Consider the following 18,480-nt stretch of genomic DNA (forward strand, 5'->3'; position numbering starts at 1 on the left):
TGGTGCCTGTAAGTCATTGGAGCAGTCAAGGATCAAAGATCTCAGAAAATATATACAAATTATTGCTTAATTCACTTATGTTGGGACTCTGGGGTCTTTGGGACTGGAATTGATTGCGCACGAGCCCAGCGTACCATGACAACAGATGTACTTGTGGGTTGTGGCTTGGGAAATGCCATACAAGTTCCCGCTCAAGCCCTGGAATGAACCGGTTGCATAGAAATTCAGGCTGCGGTGACCTTCATGGCCACCAGGAGCGGGTGTCGTGAAGTTTTGGAACTCACTTCCCCAGAGAGTAGCAGAGGCAAAGTCAATGAGTGTTTTCAAGGCAGAGGTAGATAGATTTTTGATAAGTAAAGGGGTCAAGTGTTATCAGGGTAGGTAGAAATGTGGAGTTGAGGCCATAATCCAATCTTATTAAATGACAGAGCAGGCTCGAGGGGCCGAATGGCCTACTCTGCTCATTTTTATGTTCTTTTTTTTTAGAAATATTTTTATTCAAATTTTTACATATTTTCAACAAACCCCCCCTTACAGAAAAAAGAAAAACAAAGAACACATAAATAAACATCTTACAACTACATCACGAATTCCCCTAATATACAAACCCCCCCATTAAGCAATAATAAACACAGTAGAAAACACAAAGTACACCCCCCCTCCTTCCCCCCCCCCCTCTGGGTTGCTGCTGCTGACCACATCCTAACGCCCCGCTAGAAAGTCTAGGAACGGTTGCCACCGCCTGAAGAACCCTTGCACAGACCCTCTCAAGGCAAATTTTACCCTCTCCAATTTAATGAACCCTGCCATGTCGCTGATCCAGGCTTCCACGCTCGGGGGCCTCGCATCCTTCCACTGTAGCAGAATCCTCCGCCGGGCTACCAGGGACGCCAAGGCCAGAATACCGGCCTCTTTCGCCTCCTGCACTCCCGGCTCGTCCGATGCCCCAAATAATGCTAATCCCCAGCTCGGCTTGACCTGGGTGTTCACCACCTTAGACATCGTCCTCGCAATACCCCTCCAGAACCCATCCAGCGCCGGGCACGCCCAGAACATATGGGTATGATTTGCTGGGCTCCCCGAGCACGTCCCACACCTGTCTTCCACCCCAAAGAACCTGCTCACCCTTGCCCCTGTCATATGCGCTCTGTGAAGAACCTTAAATTGTATCAGGCTAAGCCTGGCGCAAGAGGAGGAAGAATTAACCCTACCCAGGGCGTCCGCCCACGCACCCTCGTCTATCTCCTCCCCAAGCTCCTCCTCCCATTTACCCTTTAGCTCCTCCACCGAGGTCTCCTCCTCCTCCTGCATCTCCTGGTAGATCGCCGAGACCCTGCCCTCTCCAACCCACACCCCCGAGAGCACCCTATCCTGGATCCTCCGTGCTGGAAGCAGCGGGAACACCCTCACCTGCCGTCTTACAAACGCCCTTACCTGCATGTACCTGAAGGCATTTCCGGGGGGAAGCTCAAATTTTTCCTCCAGCGCCCCAAGGCTCGCAAATGTCCCATCTATAAACAGGTCCCCCATCCTTCTAAATCCTGCCCTGTGTCAGCTCAAGAACCCTCCATCCATTCTTCCCGGGACGAACCGATGGTTCTCCCGTATCGGGGACCAAACCGAAGCCTCTACCTCACCCCTGTGGCACCTCCACTGCCCCCAAAATTTCAAAGTCGCCGCCACCACCGGACTCGTGGTGTACCTAGTCAGCGGGAGCGGCAGCGGTGCTGTCACCAGCGCTCCCAGACTCGTGCCCACACAGGACGCCATCTCCAGCCTCTTCCACGCTTCCCCCTCCATTAACCACTTGCGTATCATCGCCACATTGGCAGCCCAGTAATACCCACACAGATTAGGTAACGCTAATCCTCCTCTGTCCCTACTCCGCTCCAGAAACACCCTTCTCACCCTCGGGGTCTTTTTCGCCCACACAAATCCCATGATGCTCCTACTGACCCGCTTAAAAAAGGCCTTAGGGATCAGGATGGGGAGGCACTGGAATATAAAAAGGAACCTCGGGAGCTCCGTCATCTTCACCGACTGTACCCTACCCGCCAAGGGGAGTGGCAGCATATCCCACCTTTTAAACTCCTCCTCCATCTGCTCCACCAGCCTCGTCAAATTGAGCTTGTGTAGGCCCCCCCCAGCTCCTGGCCACCTGGATCCCCAGGTACCGAAAACTCCTTTCCGCCCTCTTCAGTGGAAGCTCGTCTATCCCCCTTCCCTGGTCCCCTGGGTATACCACGAAGAGCTCACTCTTCCCCACCTTGAGCTTATACGGATCCGCATCACCTCCGGCATCCCCCCCACTGGGTCCGCCACATACAGTAACAGGTCATCGGCATACAATGAAACCCGATCCCTCCCCCCGACCCCCCCCCCCCCCCCTCACCCCCCTCACCCCCCCCCCCCCCCCCCCCCCCCGGCCACCGGACCAGCACCCTCCAGTTCCTGGACTCCCTTAGAGCCATTGCCAAAGGCTCAATTGCCAATGCAAATAGCAAGGGGGATAGGGGGCACCTCTGCCTCGTCCCCGGTACAGCCAAAAGTATTCCAACCTCCTCCGATTCGTTGCCACACTCGCCTCCGGGGCTTCATAAAGTAGCCTTACCCAACTAATGAACCCCTCCCCGAACCCAAACCTCCTCAACGCTTCCCAGAGGTACCCCCACTCCACCCTATCGTAGGCCTTCTCCACGTCCATCTCCACTGTAGGCATCATGATTACGTTAAGGAGCCTCCGCACATTGGTATTCAGCTGCCTTCCCTTAACAAAACCCGTCTGGTCCTCGTGAATCACCCCCGGGTCACAGTCCTCAATTCTGGTAGCCAACACCTTCGCTAACAGCTTCACGTCCACGTTGAGGAGAGAGATTGGCCTATACGACCCACACTGTAATGGGTCCTTGTCCCGCTTCAAGATCAGCGAGATCAGCGCCCTGGACATCATCGGGGGTAGGGCCCGCCCCCCCCCCCCCCCCCTCCCTCGCCTCATTGAAAGTCCTCACCAATAGAGGGCCCAGCAGGTCCATGTACTTCTGGTAAAATACCACCAGGAACCCATCTGGTCCCGGTGCCTTCCCCGCCTGCATACTCCCCAACCCCTTAGTCAGCTCCTCCAGCCCTACCAGTGCCCCAAGCCCAGCCACCTGCTCCTCCTCCACCCTCGGGAACCTCAGTTGATCCAAAAAATTGACTCATCCCCCCCTCCTCCATCAGACCTATACAGCCCCTCATAAAAGTCTCTAAATACCCCATTTATTCCCACTGCACTCCGCACTGTGTTCCCCCCTTTATCCCTAACTCCCCCAATCTCCCTCGCTGCCTCCCGCTTCCGAAGCTGGTGTGCCAACATCCGGCTAGCCTTCTCCCCGTACTCATACACTGCCCCTTGCGCTTTCCTCCACTGCACCTCTGCCTTCTGGTGGTCAACAGGTCGAACTCGGCCTGGAGGCTTCGTCGCTCCTTGAGTAGTCCCTCCTCGGGGACCTCTCCATACCTCCTATCCACCCTTAAAATCTCCCCCACCAATCGCTCCCCCTCTCTCCTCTCCTTCTCCTTGTGGGCCCTAGTGGAGATTAGCTCTCCCCTAATCACCGCCTTCAGCGCTTCCCAGACCACCCCCACCTGCACCTCCCCATTATTGTTAGCCTCTAGATAGCTTTCAATGCACCCCCGGATCCGCCCGCTCACCTCCTCATCCGCCAGCAAGCCCACATCCAGGTGCCACAGAGAGCGCTGGTCCCTCTCCTCCCCTAGCTCCAGCTCCACCCAATGCGGGGCATGGTCTGAGATGGCTATGGCCGAATACTCCGTGCCCTCCACCCTCGGAATTAGTGCCCTGCTCATAATGAAGAAGTCTATCCGGGAGTAGGCTTTATGGACGTGGGAAAAAAAAGAAAATTCCCTGGCCCCCGGCCTGACAAGCCTCCATGGGTCCACTCCTCCCATCTGGTCCATAAACCCCCTCAACACCTTGGCCGCCGCCGGCCTCTTACCCATCCTGGACCTGGAGCGGTCCAATGCTGGATCCAGTACCGTGTTGAAGTCCCCCACCCCATTATCAAGCTCCCTGCCTCCAGGTCCGGAATCCGGCCCAACATTTGCCGCATAAATCCGGCATCGTCCCAATTCGGGGCATATACATTCACTAATACCACCCGCACCCCCTGCAGCTTACCACTCACCATCACATACCTACCTCCATTGTCTGCCACGATGTTCAGCGCATCAAACGACACCCGCTTCCCCACCAAAATCGCCACCCCTCAATTCTTTGCGCCCAACCCCGAGTGGAACACCTGCCCTACCCACCCCTTTCTCAGCCTAACCTGATCTGCCACCCTCAAATGCGTCTCCTGGAGCATAACCACATCTGCCTTCAGTCTCTTCAGGTGCGCGAACACACGGGCCCTCTTGACTGGCCCGTTCAGGCCTCTCACATTCCAAGTTATCAGCCGGATCAGGCCCCCCCACCCCCCCGCCGATTAGCAATCCCCTTTTCTAGGCCAGCCACGTGCCCACGCCTCCCGCACTCTCCATTCCCCCCAGCAGCAGACCCCCGCCCCAACTCTCTCTCCGAACTCCAGCTCACCTTTGGCCAATGCAGCAGCAACCCAGTGCCCCCGCCCCCCCCCCACCTCCCCCCACCAGCTAGGTCCCCCCCTAGCTGCGTTGCTCCCCCCATAGCACTCCCGTAGGTCAGCTGACTCCTGCTGACCCCGGCCACTCCCGCCACTCCATCGACCCCCCAGTGTGGTAGTCTCCCCCCCCTCCTGTCCATCAGCGGGCGCTCCTCTCCAACACCGTCCTTCCCCCCCCCGGCCCTGCCCCCTTCCTTCCCTAGCGCGGGAAAAAGCCGGTGCTTTCCATCAGACCGGCCCCGCCCTCTCTGGCGCAGCTCCCTTTTGCAGCCTAATCCCAGCTCCCCCACCTCGGGCCTCCCATCTCCCCTCCCCCCCAACGGGACCCCGTCCTTCCAACCGCCGACGCCCACACTCTCACAAAACCCCCACTTCGAACCATTTCACCCTACCCCACCCAGCACCCAAGGAAACAATACAGAACAGAATAGAACATCCCCCAACATCCCCCAAAGCACAGTAACCACAGTAGCCCCCCGCGACCTCCCCTCACAACCGACCCTCAGTCCGTGTCCAACTTTTCGGCCTGAATAAAGATCCACGCCTCCTCCGGCATCTCAAAGTTATGGTGCCGGTCCTTAAACGTGACCCACAGTCGCACCGGCTGCAGCATCCCGAATTTCACCCCCTTCCGATGCAGAACCACCTTAGCCCGATTGTACCCGGCCCTCTTCTTGGCCACCTCCGCGCTCCAGTCCTGGTATATTCGGACCTCTGCATTCTCCCACCTGCTGCTCCGCTCTTTTTTTGCCCATCTTAGGACACACTCCCTGTCCACCAAGCGGTGGAACCGCACCAATACCGCCCACGGGGGCTCGTTAGACTTGGGCCTCCTCGCCAGGACTCGGTGGCCCCCATCCAGCTCCAGGGGCCTCGGGAAGGCACCCGCGCCCATCAATGTGTTCAGCATCGTGACCACATATGCTCCAGCACCCGACCCCTCCACTCCCTCCGGGAGACCCAGAATCCACAGATTCTTCCTCCTCGACCGATTCTCCATGTCCTCGAACTTCTCCTGCCATTTCTTATGCAGCGCCTCGTGCGCCTCCACCTTCACCGCCAGGCCCAATATCTCGTCCTCATTCTCCGAGGCCTTCTGCCGCACCTCCCGGATCGCCGCCGCTTGGGCCTTCTGGGTCTCGACCAGCTTGTCGATCGAAGCCTTCATCGGCTCCAGCAGCTCTGCTTTCAATTCCGTGAAGCAGCGCTTGAGAAACTCCTGCTGCTCTTGCGCCCACTGTGCCCACGCTGCCTGGTCGCCACCCGCCGCCATCTTGGCTTTCCTCCCTCGCACTTTTCGCTGCACCAGAATGACTTTCTTCACCGCTCCACTCCTGGCCCAATTCATACAATGCCGGGGAAATCGTACTGTCACCTTCCCACACTGGGAACCGTCGAACAAATGCCACTGGGGCCCCTCAAAAGAGCCCAAAAGTCCGTTTCTGGCAGGAGCTGCCGACCGTGCGACTTAGCTCAGCATAGCCGCAACCGGAAGTCCCCCATTTTTATGTTCATATGTTCGTATTCGAGATCATAACAACAGCAATGGCTGGACATGATTGTTGAGTTACCATCACTCCCACGCGTCTTACAGCTTCTCCATTTGCCACTCCACTGAAGAATATGTTGCCCATGTTTTACTTCCAACATGTCAGATACGTAAACTACTGAATCTCATCCACAATAGTTCTGCAGCACAATACACACTGTCCAGGTTTTTCTGTAATTCCACCTTCCTGCTTGACCAGATTACATGTGCCCTCTCCCTCCAATTTAATGCCCTTTGTCAATTTGTTCACCTTACATTGTGTTTCCCACACATTTACCATGAATCAGAAATAGTGGAACTTCCAATCCCGATCCCTAGACAAATCCTCAGCACAACTCTCCAGCTCTACATTAATCCAGGTCCTAGCTGTTTGTTGGACAGAGTTCATTGAGCATAAGCCAGTTTTAACTGCACACCATCAAGCTATGCCTTGTGAGTGTTTTCTCAAATACTGTCTCTGCTTTCTTTTCCAGGGCCGAATGAGTTGTTCACCGTGAGGCTGGTGAACCGGCCATTCCTGATCCTGCGTGGTAAACACGGTTACATTACCACTGACTGCCACTCAGACCAGCTCCAGTGCAGCAGGAGTAACTATGAAATCATCCGACTGACACACTGCAAAGGCGGCTTCTATCACTTCCAAGGCAAGTCCCATCACTGTAACAAAGATCTTGAAGCCAGTCTCATAGGCCTCTGCTACAAACTCTGTTACTTCTCTGCTCACTCCAAACCTCCCTCTGTCTGAAGCTAAACCAGACCATCCACAACATCAGCGTCCAACTTGACCCTGAGCTGGGATCTGATCTCGTATCCTCCCCAGAAGGAAATAACAATTCGAACTGTTTTTCCCGTTTTTATTGCTTTTCCCTCTGGGTTCACATCATCAAGTCTGCCTCTGTAATATCACCCCTGTGTTAAAATCTTCCCTTCCCTATCACCCTCCAATTGCACCGCCTTCCAACAACCCGGGGTTCCTCCCATTCTGCTCTTCATACGTAGCACAGTGGTTAGCACTGCTGCATCACAGCGCCGGGGTCCTAGGTTCGATTAGAATCATAGAATCATAGAATTTACAGTGCAGAAGAAGGCCATTCGGCCCACTGAGTCTGCACCGGCCCTTGGAAAGAGGACTCCACACAGACAGTGACCCAAGCAGGGCATCGAACCTGGGACCCTGGAGCTTTGAAGCAACTGTGCTAACTACTATGCTACCGTTCTGCCCAGCTTAAGTCACTGTCTGTGCGGAGTCTGTATGTTCTCCCTGTGTCTGCATGGGTTTCCTCCCACAAGTCCCGAAAGACGTGCTGTTAGGTAATTTGGACATTCTGAATTCTCTCTCTGTGTACAGGCGTCGGAATGTGGTGACTAGGGGCTTTTCACAGTAACTTCATTGCAGTGTTAATGTAAGCCTACTTGTGACAATAAAGATGATTTCATTTTGTTCATCGCTAAACATTTGTCTCGGTCATTGGCAGCCATACTATCAGTTACTCAGCCCAAAGGTCTGGAATTATTTCTATTTATAACTCACTTTCTCTCTGCTGCTCTCTCCACCTTTAAGCTGCCCCTTAAATTCCACCTCTTTGAAGAAGCTGTTGGTCACCTGGTCCAATATCCACATCAAAACTTCCTCTTCTTGAGATTTGAGCCCTCATGTTAGAAAGGCTAAGATTCGGGTAGTTGATGACATTTTGGGAGTGGACCGTGGATATTCGATTGACTCAACCCCGGAACGCCTGGCAAGCAGGAAAAGCTGCACACGCAGTTTGACCTGCTGTCTACTGATAGGGCGTGTGTCAGTTGTGGCGCCTGAGGGGTGTGGAGGGGGGTTACTTATGAATATGGGGAGAAAGCCAGCTATCTCTTGGTTCATCAGCTAAGGTGGCAGATGGCCTCATGTGAGAGTATCCAGATCAGGGACGCGGAAGGCAGGCTGGTTTCCACCCCGGATAAAGAGGCATTTTGGACCGTTTATGAGAGGTTTCCCATAAACCGTAGAGGAGTCAGTCGGGAATGACAGAGGGCGTAATGTAACGGAAACTTTTCTAAGTGTGTTAGCAAGCAGGAAATGCCAGGTGTTTTCCGATAGCCAGTCCGGCGAGGCTGTCACCGGTATCGAACGTTAATTAGGGCACAATGGTACCCCACGGGCTTCACGCCGCAAATGACTGTCCTGCCAGCTGATTCGCCGGGACGGTGCCCGGAAGCTCCTCGTTAATGAAGGGCAGCAGCTCTTAAACCGATCCCGCAGAGCAAACCCCAGACAGCACGCAGCCATGCCCACCGCGCAGATCAGCTTCACAGTTTGGGGATGCCAACCTGGCCAGACTGAGGAAAAACATTGAGTCCAGATGGCACACCCTGTTCCCCTGACGGGACTTGGAGGGTCAGCCAGTGCCACCTGCGAGACAGTGGCAGTAGCCGTCAGCACGGGGATTGCGACCAGGAGAACCATCACCCAGTGCTGAAAGAAGCTCAACAACCTCAATCGGGCTGCACGAGTGAGTTGGCATCGACCCCCGCACACCATGGCATCTATCAGCACACCCCACCCATGCCCAGCAGTTGTGCACCGGCCTGTCCCCTGCCATACCCCCAACCACCGCCCCCCCCCAATGCTGCATGAAGCATGTGGCTTATGATGCCCCCAAGCAGGAGAGGTTGGGCCAGAACAAACGGGAAAGGGTCCTGACGGGTGGGTGGGGTGCCGGACCCTAGGTCCTCACCCCCTATGAAGAACAGGCCCTCTGGAGGTCGCGAGGGTTGCTGAGGACAGAGCAGTCACCGACGTCGAGATTGGCCAGTGCCACAGAGGTGAGTATCCCTGGCTCCAACCTGGATGACCTGTCTGTCACATGCGAGTTGTTCATTCCAGCATGATGACCTTTGGCTCCCACATGTCGATCCTCCTGCAGGATCTCAATCTGATAGTGCCAGCCCACCCTGGATGCCCCCCCCCCCCCCCCAATCGCCCCCCCCCCCCCCAATCGCCCCCACCAACCCCGCATCCATGAGAACATCTCGGAGGAGAGCTCAATGCATCATGGCTGTCATCCCCACTCTCCACCAGCGCAGGAACGCACACCTCGGTGGGCAAAAGTAGTGGCCAGGCTTCCGGGGCACAATCTGGTGAGCACCACACAGCTGCAGATGCATATCTGGGGGAGACAGCAGTCAGAGGTACATCAGGAGGAGGCAGGAATGTCCAAGGGAGACAGCAGTCAGAGGTCTGCACGATCCCAGGACCTGGCTGAGTCCCAGTCAGATGTTGAGCCTCTGGATCAGGCTATTCTGGAGCTGATGTATCGAAAGGGTGTGGCCATGTGATTCAGAGAGGGATGTCAGCGACACTCCATAGCGAATTGGAGGAGTCCCAAAGGCTTCGGGTGCAGGAAATTGTGCCAGCAATGCGTGGCACTAAGGCCAACACTGCTAGGGTGGTGACTACAATAGAAATCCTGGAGCACGACGTCAGCACCATAAGCGGTGGTGCCCAAGGTGTTGCTCAGTCTGTGCCGGCCATGGTCAAGCTCCCCGACCGCACGTCCGGGTCGCTGGGGAACGTGTCCCTAATGCAGGTGGACCTTTGCCGGGGCACTGCGGAGCATGGCCCACTCACACAGGGGCATCACTGAGGGCATCAACACCATGGTGCAGACATTGGGGAGCCTCTAGGACTGGCAGAGCCAGATGTAGCATGGGCATCCGAGCTCAATCGAGCTGCCCTTCCATGCCGATGTGATCCCCAGGTCCCAATGGACCAATCGGGAGTGCTGGAGGCTGAACCACAGCCTCCCTACGGGGAGATGATAGCGGTCACCGGCTCTCCCGTGTCTACCCGCCCTGACAACGGCGCCTCTCGGGGTAAGCATGCGGAACATGGTGGCACGGCAAGGTATGTATACGTTGGGCCCTGGGTTTGTGTCATGGGTGCATCTGCATATAAGGTTCCTTTGGCCAGTGTTTGTACAAATACCATGGGCGAGATTCTCCGTTGCGCAACGCTGAAATTGTGATCGCCGATCGGGCAGAGAATCGATTCCGACGCCAGAATCGGGCCGGCGCTGGTTTGACGCGGGATAGTTAGGAGAGGGATAGTTAGGAGAGGGATAGATAGGAGAGGGATAGTTAGGAGAGGGATAGTTAGGAGAGGGATAGTTAGGAGAGGGATAGATAGGAGAGGGATAGTTAGGAGAGGGATAGTTAGGAGAGGGATAGTTAGGAGAGGGATAGATAGGAGAGGGATAGTTAGGAGAGGGATAGTTAGGAGAGGGATAGTTAGGAGAGGGATAGATAGGAGAGGGATAGTTAGGAGAGGGATAGTTAGGAGAGGGATAGTTAGGAGAGGGATAGTTAGGAGAGGGATAGATAGGAGAGGGATAGTTAGGAGAGGGATAGTTAGGAGAGGGATAGTTAGGAGAGGGATAGATAGGAGAGGGATAGTTAGGAGAGGGATAGTTAGGAGAGGGATAGTTAGGAGAGGGATAGTTAGGAGAGGGATAGATAGGAGAGGGATAGTTAGGAGAGGGATAGTTAGGAGAGGGATAGTTAGGAGAGGGATAGTTAGGAGAGGGATAGTTAGGAGAGGGATAGTTAGGGGTGGAGTGGAACATATGTAGATGTTCTTTTGTTATATATAAAGGACCCGGTGCCCACTGTGGGGACATGATGAGGATACTGAAGAGCTTTGGCTTCTCTTCCAGATACAAATTAAATCTGGAGAAGAGGGAGTATTTTCCGGTTGACGCCTCGAGGACTGGTGCCAGTCTTGGGGTACTTCCTTTTCGCTTGGCCAGGTCAAATTTCCGGTATCTGGGGGTCCAGGTGGCTCGGGATTGGGCCCGACTCCGTGTTGAATTATACCAGCCTGGTGAGGGACATCAAATCTGACTGACAAAGGTGGGACAATCTTCCTTTGTCCCTGGCGGATAGAGTCCAGTAAATTAAGATGAACATTTTGCCAAGATTTCTGTTTCCATTTCAGTGTCTTCCGGTCTTTCTTCACAAATCATTCTTTGAGAGGATGGAATGGTTAATATCAGCCTTTATGTGGGCGGGCCAAACTCCGAGGATTCGGAGGACTGTCTTACGGAGGGAGAGACAGAGGATCTCACGTTGCCGAATTTGATATTTTATTTCTGAGCGGCTAATCAGAGCAGGCGTTGGGATGGTTTGGGGACCCAGGGTCTACCTGGGTGTAGATGGAGTCTGGATCGTGCAGAGGGTCTAGCTTGGGTGCACTAGTGACAGCTTCTCTTCAGTTCACCAGTTATTTGAACCGGCGAGACTAGATGCCACATATGGAGTGCGGAAGGGGAGGCGCTGGAGTGATTATGTTATCTATTCATGGAGGGGCAGTAGCCAGCCTGGAGGAACTGAAAGGGAAGTTTGACTCTCAGACCCGGATTCATTTAGGTACCTTCATTAGCTCAGTGGGCTAGATCGCTGGTTTGTGATGCAGAACAAGGCCAGCAGCGTGGGTTCAATTTCCGTACCAGCTTACCTGAACAGGCACCAGAATGTGGCAACTAGGGGCTTTTCACAGTAACTTCATACTTGTGAGAATAAAAGGTTATTATTGTTATTATTCAGGTACGAAACATTCCACCCATTCCCATCTGTCTCCATGCTTGCTTCTACACATGGCTTTGTCCAACACTACAGCTGTGGGTCATGTGTTCTTTTACATCACTCTGTGGACAGTACTGTACTCAGTCCCACGTTAACCCGTTATGTGCCAGACACTTACACCACACTTTCCACTGAGGATTACAGGACAATCAAACTCTTTTTGGAAACTCATTTCCAGATCTTGCCCGTCACTTTTGCTCAGTTTGAAATTAGACATTTGGGCATATTTCCCAAGTCAATGGAAAATAAAAACTGGCGTGGTGAAAATTCAACAGCCGATTCACTATGAGCCACCCATCTCTCAATGCTCCCAATGCCACCCTCTGTGAGTCCTTTCAGTATCTGTGAGTAACTGTCCTATTTAGGTCATTAATAAATATAGGGAACAACCGATGCCCCAGCAGATCTTTGTGCGACTCCACTTGTCATTTGTTTCTAATTCAAATACATACTGTGATGTCACAAGGGGATGGGCGCTATCCCTCACTCAACATGGCTGCCAGGCACAGCCAGGACTCTCACAAAATGACCGTCAGCTACCCCAGGAGACAAAGGTGACCTTCAACCCGGAAGTGAGTTCATATCAATCTTAGTGATGAGGTTTGGCTGCAAAACCGACTATTTAAGTGGAGCACCAAGCCATAGTAGAGAGGCCTTGGGGTGGAGGCTAGGAATGTAATGGATTCCTGTGTGGAAAACTTGCTTTGTGCTATTTGCTGTGTGCATTTTGGACTGTGACCAGGGTCGCACTGCAAGTCTGATTTGGAGCTTGACTTCGGACTGGGTGAGAGTCGGTATTGAAACTTGAACCTGTTTCATGTATGAAGTGCCCCTATGTATATTAATCAATAAATTGTCTATTAATTGGCTACGGGCTTCAGGTTGTCTGCTTTGTGTCTCTAACCTGCCTATGTCGTCGCCCGACCCCTTGCTACATCACAATATCCATTATCCCTCATCTCTGTCTTCTATTGCCTAAATAATCTAATCAGCTCAACAATTTTCTTCCAATACCATGAGCTTTCATTTTAGCAACAATCTTTTATGTGGAACTTTATTAAATGCCTTCCGAAAGCCCAAATAAATTAAATCATCGTCCATCCAAGACTATTACTTCAGCTACTTCCTCAAAAGTTTAATTGGGCTCTTTAACTATATGCTAGCTTTATGTTGGCTGTCTTTAATCAGCTCATAGCAGGAGACATTAAAACAGCTTGGTCAAAGAGAGAAACGTTCAGGAGGAAAGAGGGGGAGAGGCAGAAATTCAAGTGTTTAGGGCTTTGACGGCTGCCTGTACCAGCCTCCTCGAACAGGCGGCGGAATGTGGCGACTAGGGACTATTCACAGTAACTTCATTTGAAGCCTACTTGAGACAATAAGCGATTTTCATTCAAGCTCAGCTGCCAATGGTGTGGTGAAGCAAACTGGAGGTGAACAAGAGGCCAGAATTCTCGGAATGGACAGTGACTGGAGGGTTCTAACGCTAGGGGCAGTTAGAGAGATGGGGAAAGTTGAGGCCATTAAAGGATTTAAACATGATGGCGATCATAGGGGTAATAGCTGAGTGGAACCTGGTGCAAGTTAGGACACCGGCTGCAGAGTTTTAGATTACTTCAAGTGTAATGAGGATGAAAACTAGGCAACCTGCCAGGAGGGGATTGGAATAATTGAGTCTTGGAGGTAAAGAATGCATCAGAGTTTCAGCAGCAGGTGGGCTAAGGTAGGGACAGAGACAAGTAGAGTAGGCTATGCCTGTAATGGAGAAGACGTGTTGTCAGCTCAGCATGTGTGTAAATCAGACATCAGAATTTTGATCCGTCTGTTCTTCCTGAAATATTGGTCAGGAAGAGGAATATAATTCATGTCTAGGAGACATTGTTAATGGAGATGGTTACGGTCAATGTCATTGTCCAGCATCCCCATCTGAACTTTCCCAGTCCCAAGAATGCTGTCTTCCCTTAACTCGCATAAATTGTAAACGTGCTTAGTCGATGCATTTGAGTGACAGCGGCCTTACTCCAAGTCTCTGCATTTTGTTTTTACCACTTGCAATAACTCTCTGATTGTATTCTACAATTCTTTGTTTAATGTTCTTTTTCCTCATGAAATGAAGATAGGCACATGGCAAAAACCCTCTTCCTGCTTCTTTCCTCAGGGAACACTGGGAAGTTCTGGACCATGAAACCCAACGGCATTTTCTCCGTCTCCGGAGATACTCCCCTGGATTTCTCCATCGAAATCCATGCGGACAACCTTCTGTCAGTCAAAGCTCCGAATGGTCACTATCTTTGCAGCGACCACAATGGTGTACTGAATGCATTGAATACAGTTATCAACAATGACAGTCTGTGGGAATTCTAGATCTTATTCAGACAGAGGTAAGCTTTACTCATTAGCTTCTATTAAATCTAGGGGGAAAACAGTTGAAAGATTGAATGTGACATTTGCTCTGAGGTAGATTTGCTGGGATAAGCAGGTGTGGTAGGCGAAGAGTACATTTCATCCCAGGGATTGAGGTAAGAATGGCACTGCGGTACTTACTGTCCCATTCTTTCCAACATCCAACCCATGTCAATTTTGGCACAGGTCAAAAAACTGATAAGCAGCACTCCCACACAAAACCACTGGGAATCCATTTTAAACATGCAAACATACAAATGTGCAATCACACCACCCACAACAAAAAATCAGCCCCACAAAGGTTTGACACCAACTTCAGGTTACTGCTTCACTCCCTATTTACAATTATTATACGTGCATTCCTTCTCCACATTTTCCATTGTAAATTTGTGCATCCACATTTAAATTAGGAATTGCCCCTGCAAGATGGTTGTACTGCTATATCCTCCTACCAGTGCAGGCACTACAGCACAGCCACTGGTGGGAGGATATAATGACAGTGTGACCAGTTTACACAGTACTTTCCATTACAAATGCAGTTGGAAGCAGATAAAAATAGAGAAGTGATGGCTAAATTTCACCATTACACCTTGGTCCAATTATCCTTGGCCTCCACGTTCCCTTTACCTAAACACAGCACTGCCCTTGGCTGCAACAGAGCTCTATTTTGTACGGTTGAGTAATGTAGGTGATAGCGATTCAGCGGCTCATTTTTACGCTTCATCCAACTTGAATTTCGGTTGACTTCAATTGAGGTTAAAATCAGGAGATTTTAAAATTAATTTTATTAATTTTTACCCATCTTATTTGGTAAAATCTTTGCTTTTAGTTCTTTTAGGATGGAGAAGGTTGTAGTGCTAACAAAGAACAGCAAGCTGTGTTTAATAAACAAAGCTAATTTATTACACTACACTGAATTAGATTCAAACATATTACTAAGGAATTAGTTAAGTAAACATTACACTACACATCTACACTATTTAAAATTAAAAAAAATTTTGGTTACCCAATTCATTTTTTCCAATTAAGGGGCAATTTAGCGTGGCCAATCCACCTACCCTGCACATCTTTGGGTTGTCGGGGTGAAACCCATGCAAACACAGGAAGAACGTGCAAACTCCACACGGACAGTGATCCAGAGCCGGGATCGAACCTGGGACCTCGGCACCATGAGGCAGCAATGCTAACCACTGTGCTGCCCTCACATCTACATGATTAACTATACTATTAGTTCAACTATCCCATAACTACTCTGTCATGCTCTCTTCCACTCTCTCCAGATATCTCCATGTATCTCCCAGAAGTCAAGGAGCCATGTGATATTTATATGGTTGCTCTATAGCACCATCTAGTGACTAGAGTAGAAACATTACATTAACCCTTTATGTGCTTTATAAGGTCCACATATTGTGACAAAACAAAGTCAGGGTCTAGGCCTCAAGGAACAAATTGCATTTCTATAAAATGGTTCTCAGTTTATTTTTGAATGTTTGTTGAAATATGGGAGAATTCAAATACTGGAAGCCTTTGATCTCTCTGCACGCATTTCCCTGTGATTTACCTTCGACATATCCTCCCCTTCCCTTCTGAAAGGTGAATGAATACTGGGGTATGGTTCCATCAGTGACTCTGCAAATGGATGTATTTGACAACCAATGGTAGAACGTGGGAGCGGGACAGTTGCAAGCAGGAGGTCATCTAATGCAACCTCTTGGAATATGTTCAACTACAGTGGAATAGCTACCAACTGCACAGCCACTCCCTCATATTATGTCCAATCAATATTCAAGTTGGTGTGGCAATGCATTGACTGTTTTTATATCGGGCTTTCCAGATGTAATTTTCAATAGAGGAGAACTTGGAATGGAATTTCTGCAGGTCACTTGTTCATATCAGAGGAGCCTCCAGTGTTTAATTAATAATATCCAGGTGGAACACATCGATGGAACATATCGATGGACTCGAGAATGCAGAGACCAGTTGCAGTTGACCCTCATGTCAAAGGAACCTACGCCGCTGGCCTAGACTCAAAACCAAAATTGAAAGGGTAATGGCTGTCACTGATGAACTACCCACTTCCATTTTCACTGACCAGTCACGAGCAAATGATCATAACAGAGCACAGGCATAAATAATCAGTAGCAGGATCATACAACAGAGACAAGTATTGCTCTTCAATATGTAATCAATTCCCTTTTGAAAGTAACGATTGAATCTGCTTCCACCATCCTTTCCACCACTTCATACTTTGCAAACTCATCTCCACTCTGGCTTTTTATTGCCTTAAAGCTTTCCTGCCTTCTAATTTGCAACATCAAAATACATCATCATTTTGAACACCTCTGTTGAATTTCCTCTTACCCCCTCTGCTTGAAAGGGAACAATTCCAGGGAGATGTTGTGACCATGTTTGAGGAGCTGTTTGTTGCGGGGGTGGGGGGTTTGACAAAGGGGAAACAATTTGTGCAGACTGTATAGTTGATTGCTAGGAAGTATGTTTCCCGGGGTGTTATTTGTTGTAACCTGTTTTGACACATGTTTGTAATAAAATATATTTAAAAAATAGAAAGAGAATAATTCCGGTTTCTCTAATCTCTCCACGTAACTGAATTCCTTCATCCGCGATGCATTGCCACTAAATCAGATAACACAGTCGGGGTTGTCAACATGGAGACGTTGGTGGGAATCACAGAATGCAATCCCCATAGAAGCATCAGTCAAAACCCATTTTAATGAAAACATAACGTGATTTTATTCAATCATTGGAAGCCAAGGGGCCAGATTATAAACAGAAAGGGAACCAAATCCTGGTCCACAAATTGTGGGATACTTTGTAAGCCTCTGTCATAGTTGAATTTGCTTAACTTGACCAATGGAAAACAGAGTTCTGGCATGTCATGTTTTTCACTCAACACCCTTTTATTGAAATTCTACTTTATGAGGAGAGGGCATGGGGTGGGAAGTAGCTGATTATTTTAACTCCATTCTACTTTGTACATCCAGGTGAGAATAAAAGATTCAGAGGAATATGCGACCAAAGGCTGTGAGTGCAGCAGAAAAAAAAAACGCCCCTCAATGACGAAGAAGGTGGTTGCACAAATTGTGTTCTCCAGCTGTGACTTTTTGTTCAATGTTCAGCCTGTATCTAAAGTAATTCCTATATCTCCTGGAAATATGTGGATTGGGGTCTTCCTTATTTTTGGTGGGTGAAAAATTGAGGGGAACACATTTTATTTTTTAAAGTTTCTTCTTTGCTAATTTGGCCTTTATGAGTAACTCATGAAGCCTCAATGGTGGAGAGGAGGAAGAAATTAGTGAGTGGGGTGCTCCTAAACTACTCCCACTCTGCCACCAGCACAATCCAGAATGACAATAAAAGATATTATTATTACCTTTGTTTTTAAAAGGAGTGGGCATAGCAGGCATTTATTGCACTGTGAAATTGGTGGCAAGCTGTTGGAACAGCTTTCTTAGCCACTTTAAAGTGTAGCTACGAGTCAACTATCTAGACATGGGGCTGGACTCGCATCTAGATCAGACCAGGTAAGGTTGGCAAGTTTCCTTCCCTAAATGAAATGTATGAACCACCCCATTAGCGTCATGATCACTTTTACCAGATTTGTATCTGGATTCTTTTTAGCTTGAGCTGAATTCAAATTCTCAAATATGGTAGGATTTAAACTCCCTACCTCTAGATTATTAATCCAGACCACTGTGTTGTCAGTCCAGTACAATAGTCACCATGTCTGTAATAATAGCCCTGGGAATCAGAACTCAGCAGTATGGTGGAGGGTCAACAGCCTCCTGACAAACTCCAAATAATTGATGTGAAGAATCTGAGAAACGCCAATTCAGAGAGAAGCTGTGAGTCTCCTCACGTTTGTCAATGCAAGTCTCACCATTTAATCTAATGGAATCTGAGGGATCCTGAGGAAGTGCTGCAGTGTCCAAGGTTCTGTCCTCTGAATGGGGAATTTAAGTGAAGATCTTTTTGCCTTTTCAGAGGAACCTGAAGGATCCAAAGGCAGTGAACAACAAAGAACAAAGAAATGTACAGCACAGGAACAGGCCCTTCGACCCTCCAAGCCCGTGCCGACCATGCTGCCTGACTAAACTACAATCTTCTACACTTCCTGGGTCCGTATCCCTCTATTCCCATCCTATTCATGTATTTGTCAAGATGCCCCTTAAATGTCACTATCGTCCCTGCTTCCACCACCTCCTCCGGTAGCGAGTTCCAGGCACCCACTACCCTCTG

At 50.2% G+C, this 18,480-nt stretch overlaps 1 protein-coding gene across 1 annotated transcript in view; it reads left to right on the forward strand.

Moving 5' to 3' along the window:
- LOC140387896 (fascin-3-like) overlaps positions 1-17,395 on the forward strand; it is a 52,553-nt gene extending 35,158 nt beyond the window's left edge. Inside the window, exons 5-7 of the mRNA XM_072471184.1 lie at positions 6,666-6,836; positions 13,979-14,201; positions 17,226-17,395. Of these exons, the coding sequence (XP_072327285.1) occupies positions 6,666-6,836; positions 13,979-14,184 (377 nt within the window). The 3' untranslated portion in view covers positions 14,185-14,201; positions 17,226-17,395. The remainder of the gene's footprint in view (positions 1-6,665; positions 6,837-13,978; positions 14,202-17,225) is intronic.
- The last annotated feature ends 1,085 nt before the right edge of the window (positions 17,396-18,480 follow it).

Source organism: Scyliorhinus torazame, chromosome 13 (genome assembly GCF_047496885.1).
Source record: "Scyliorhinus torazame isolate Kashiwa2021f chromosome 13, sScyTor2.1, whole genome shotgun sequence".
NCBI lineage: Eukaryota > Metazoa > Chordata > Chondrichthyes > Carcharhiniformes > Scyliorhinidae > Scyliorhinus > Scyliorhinus torazame.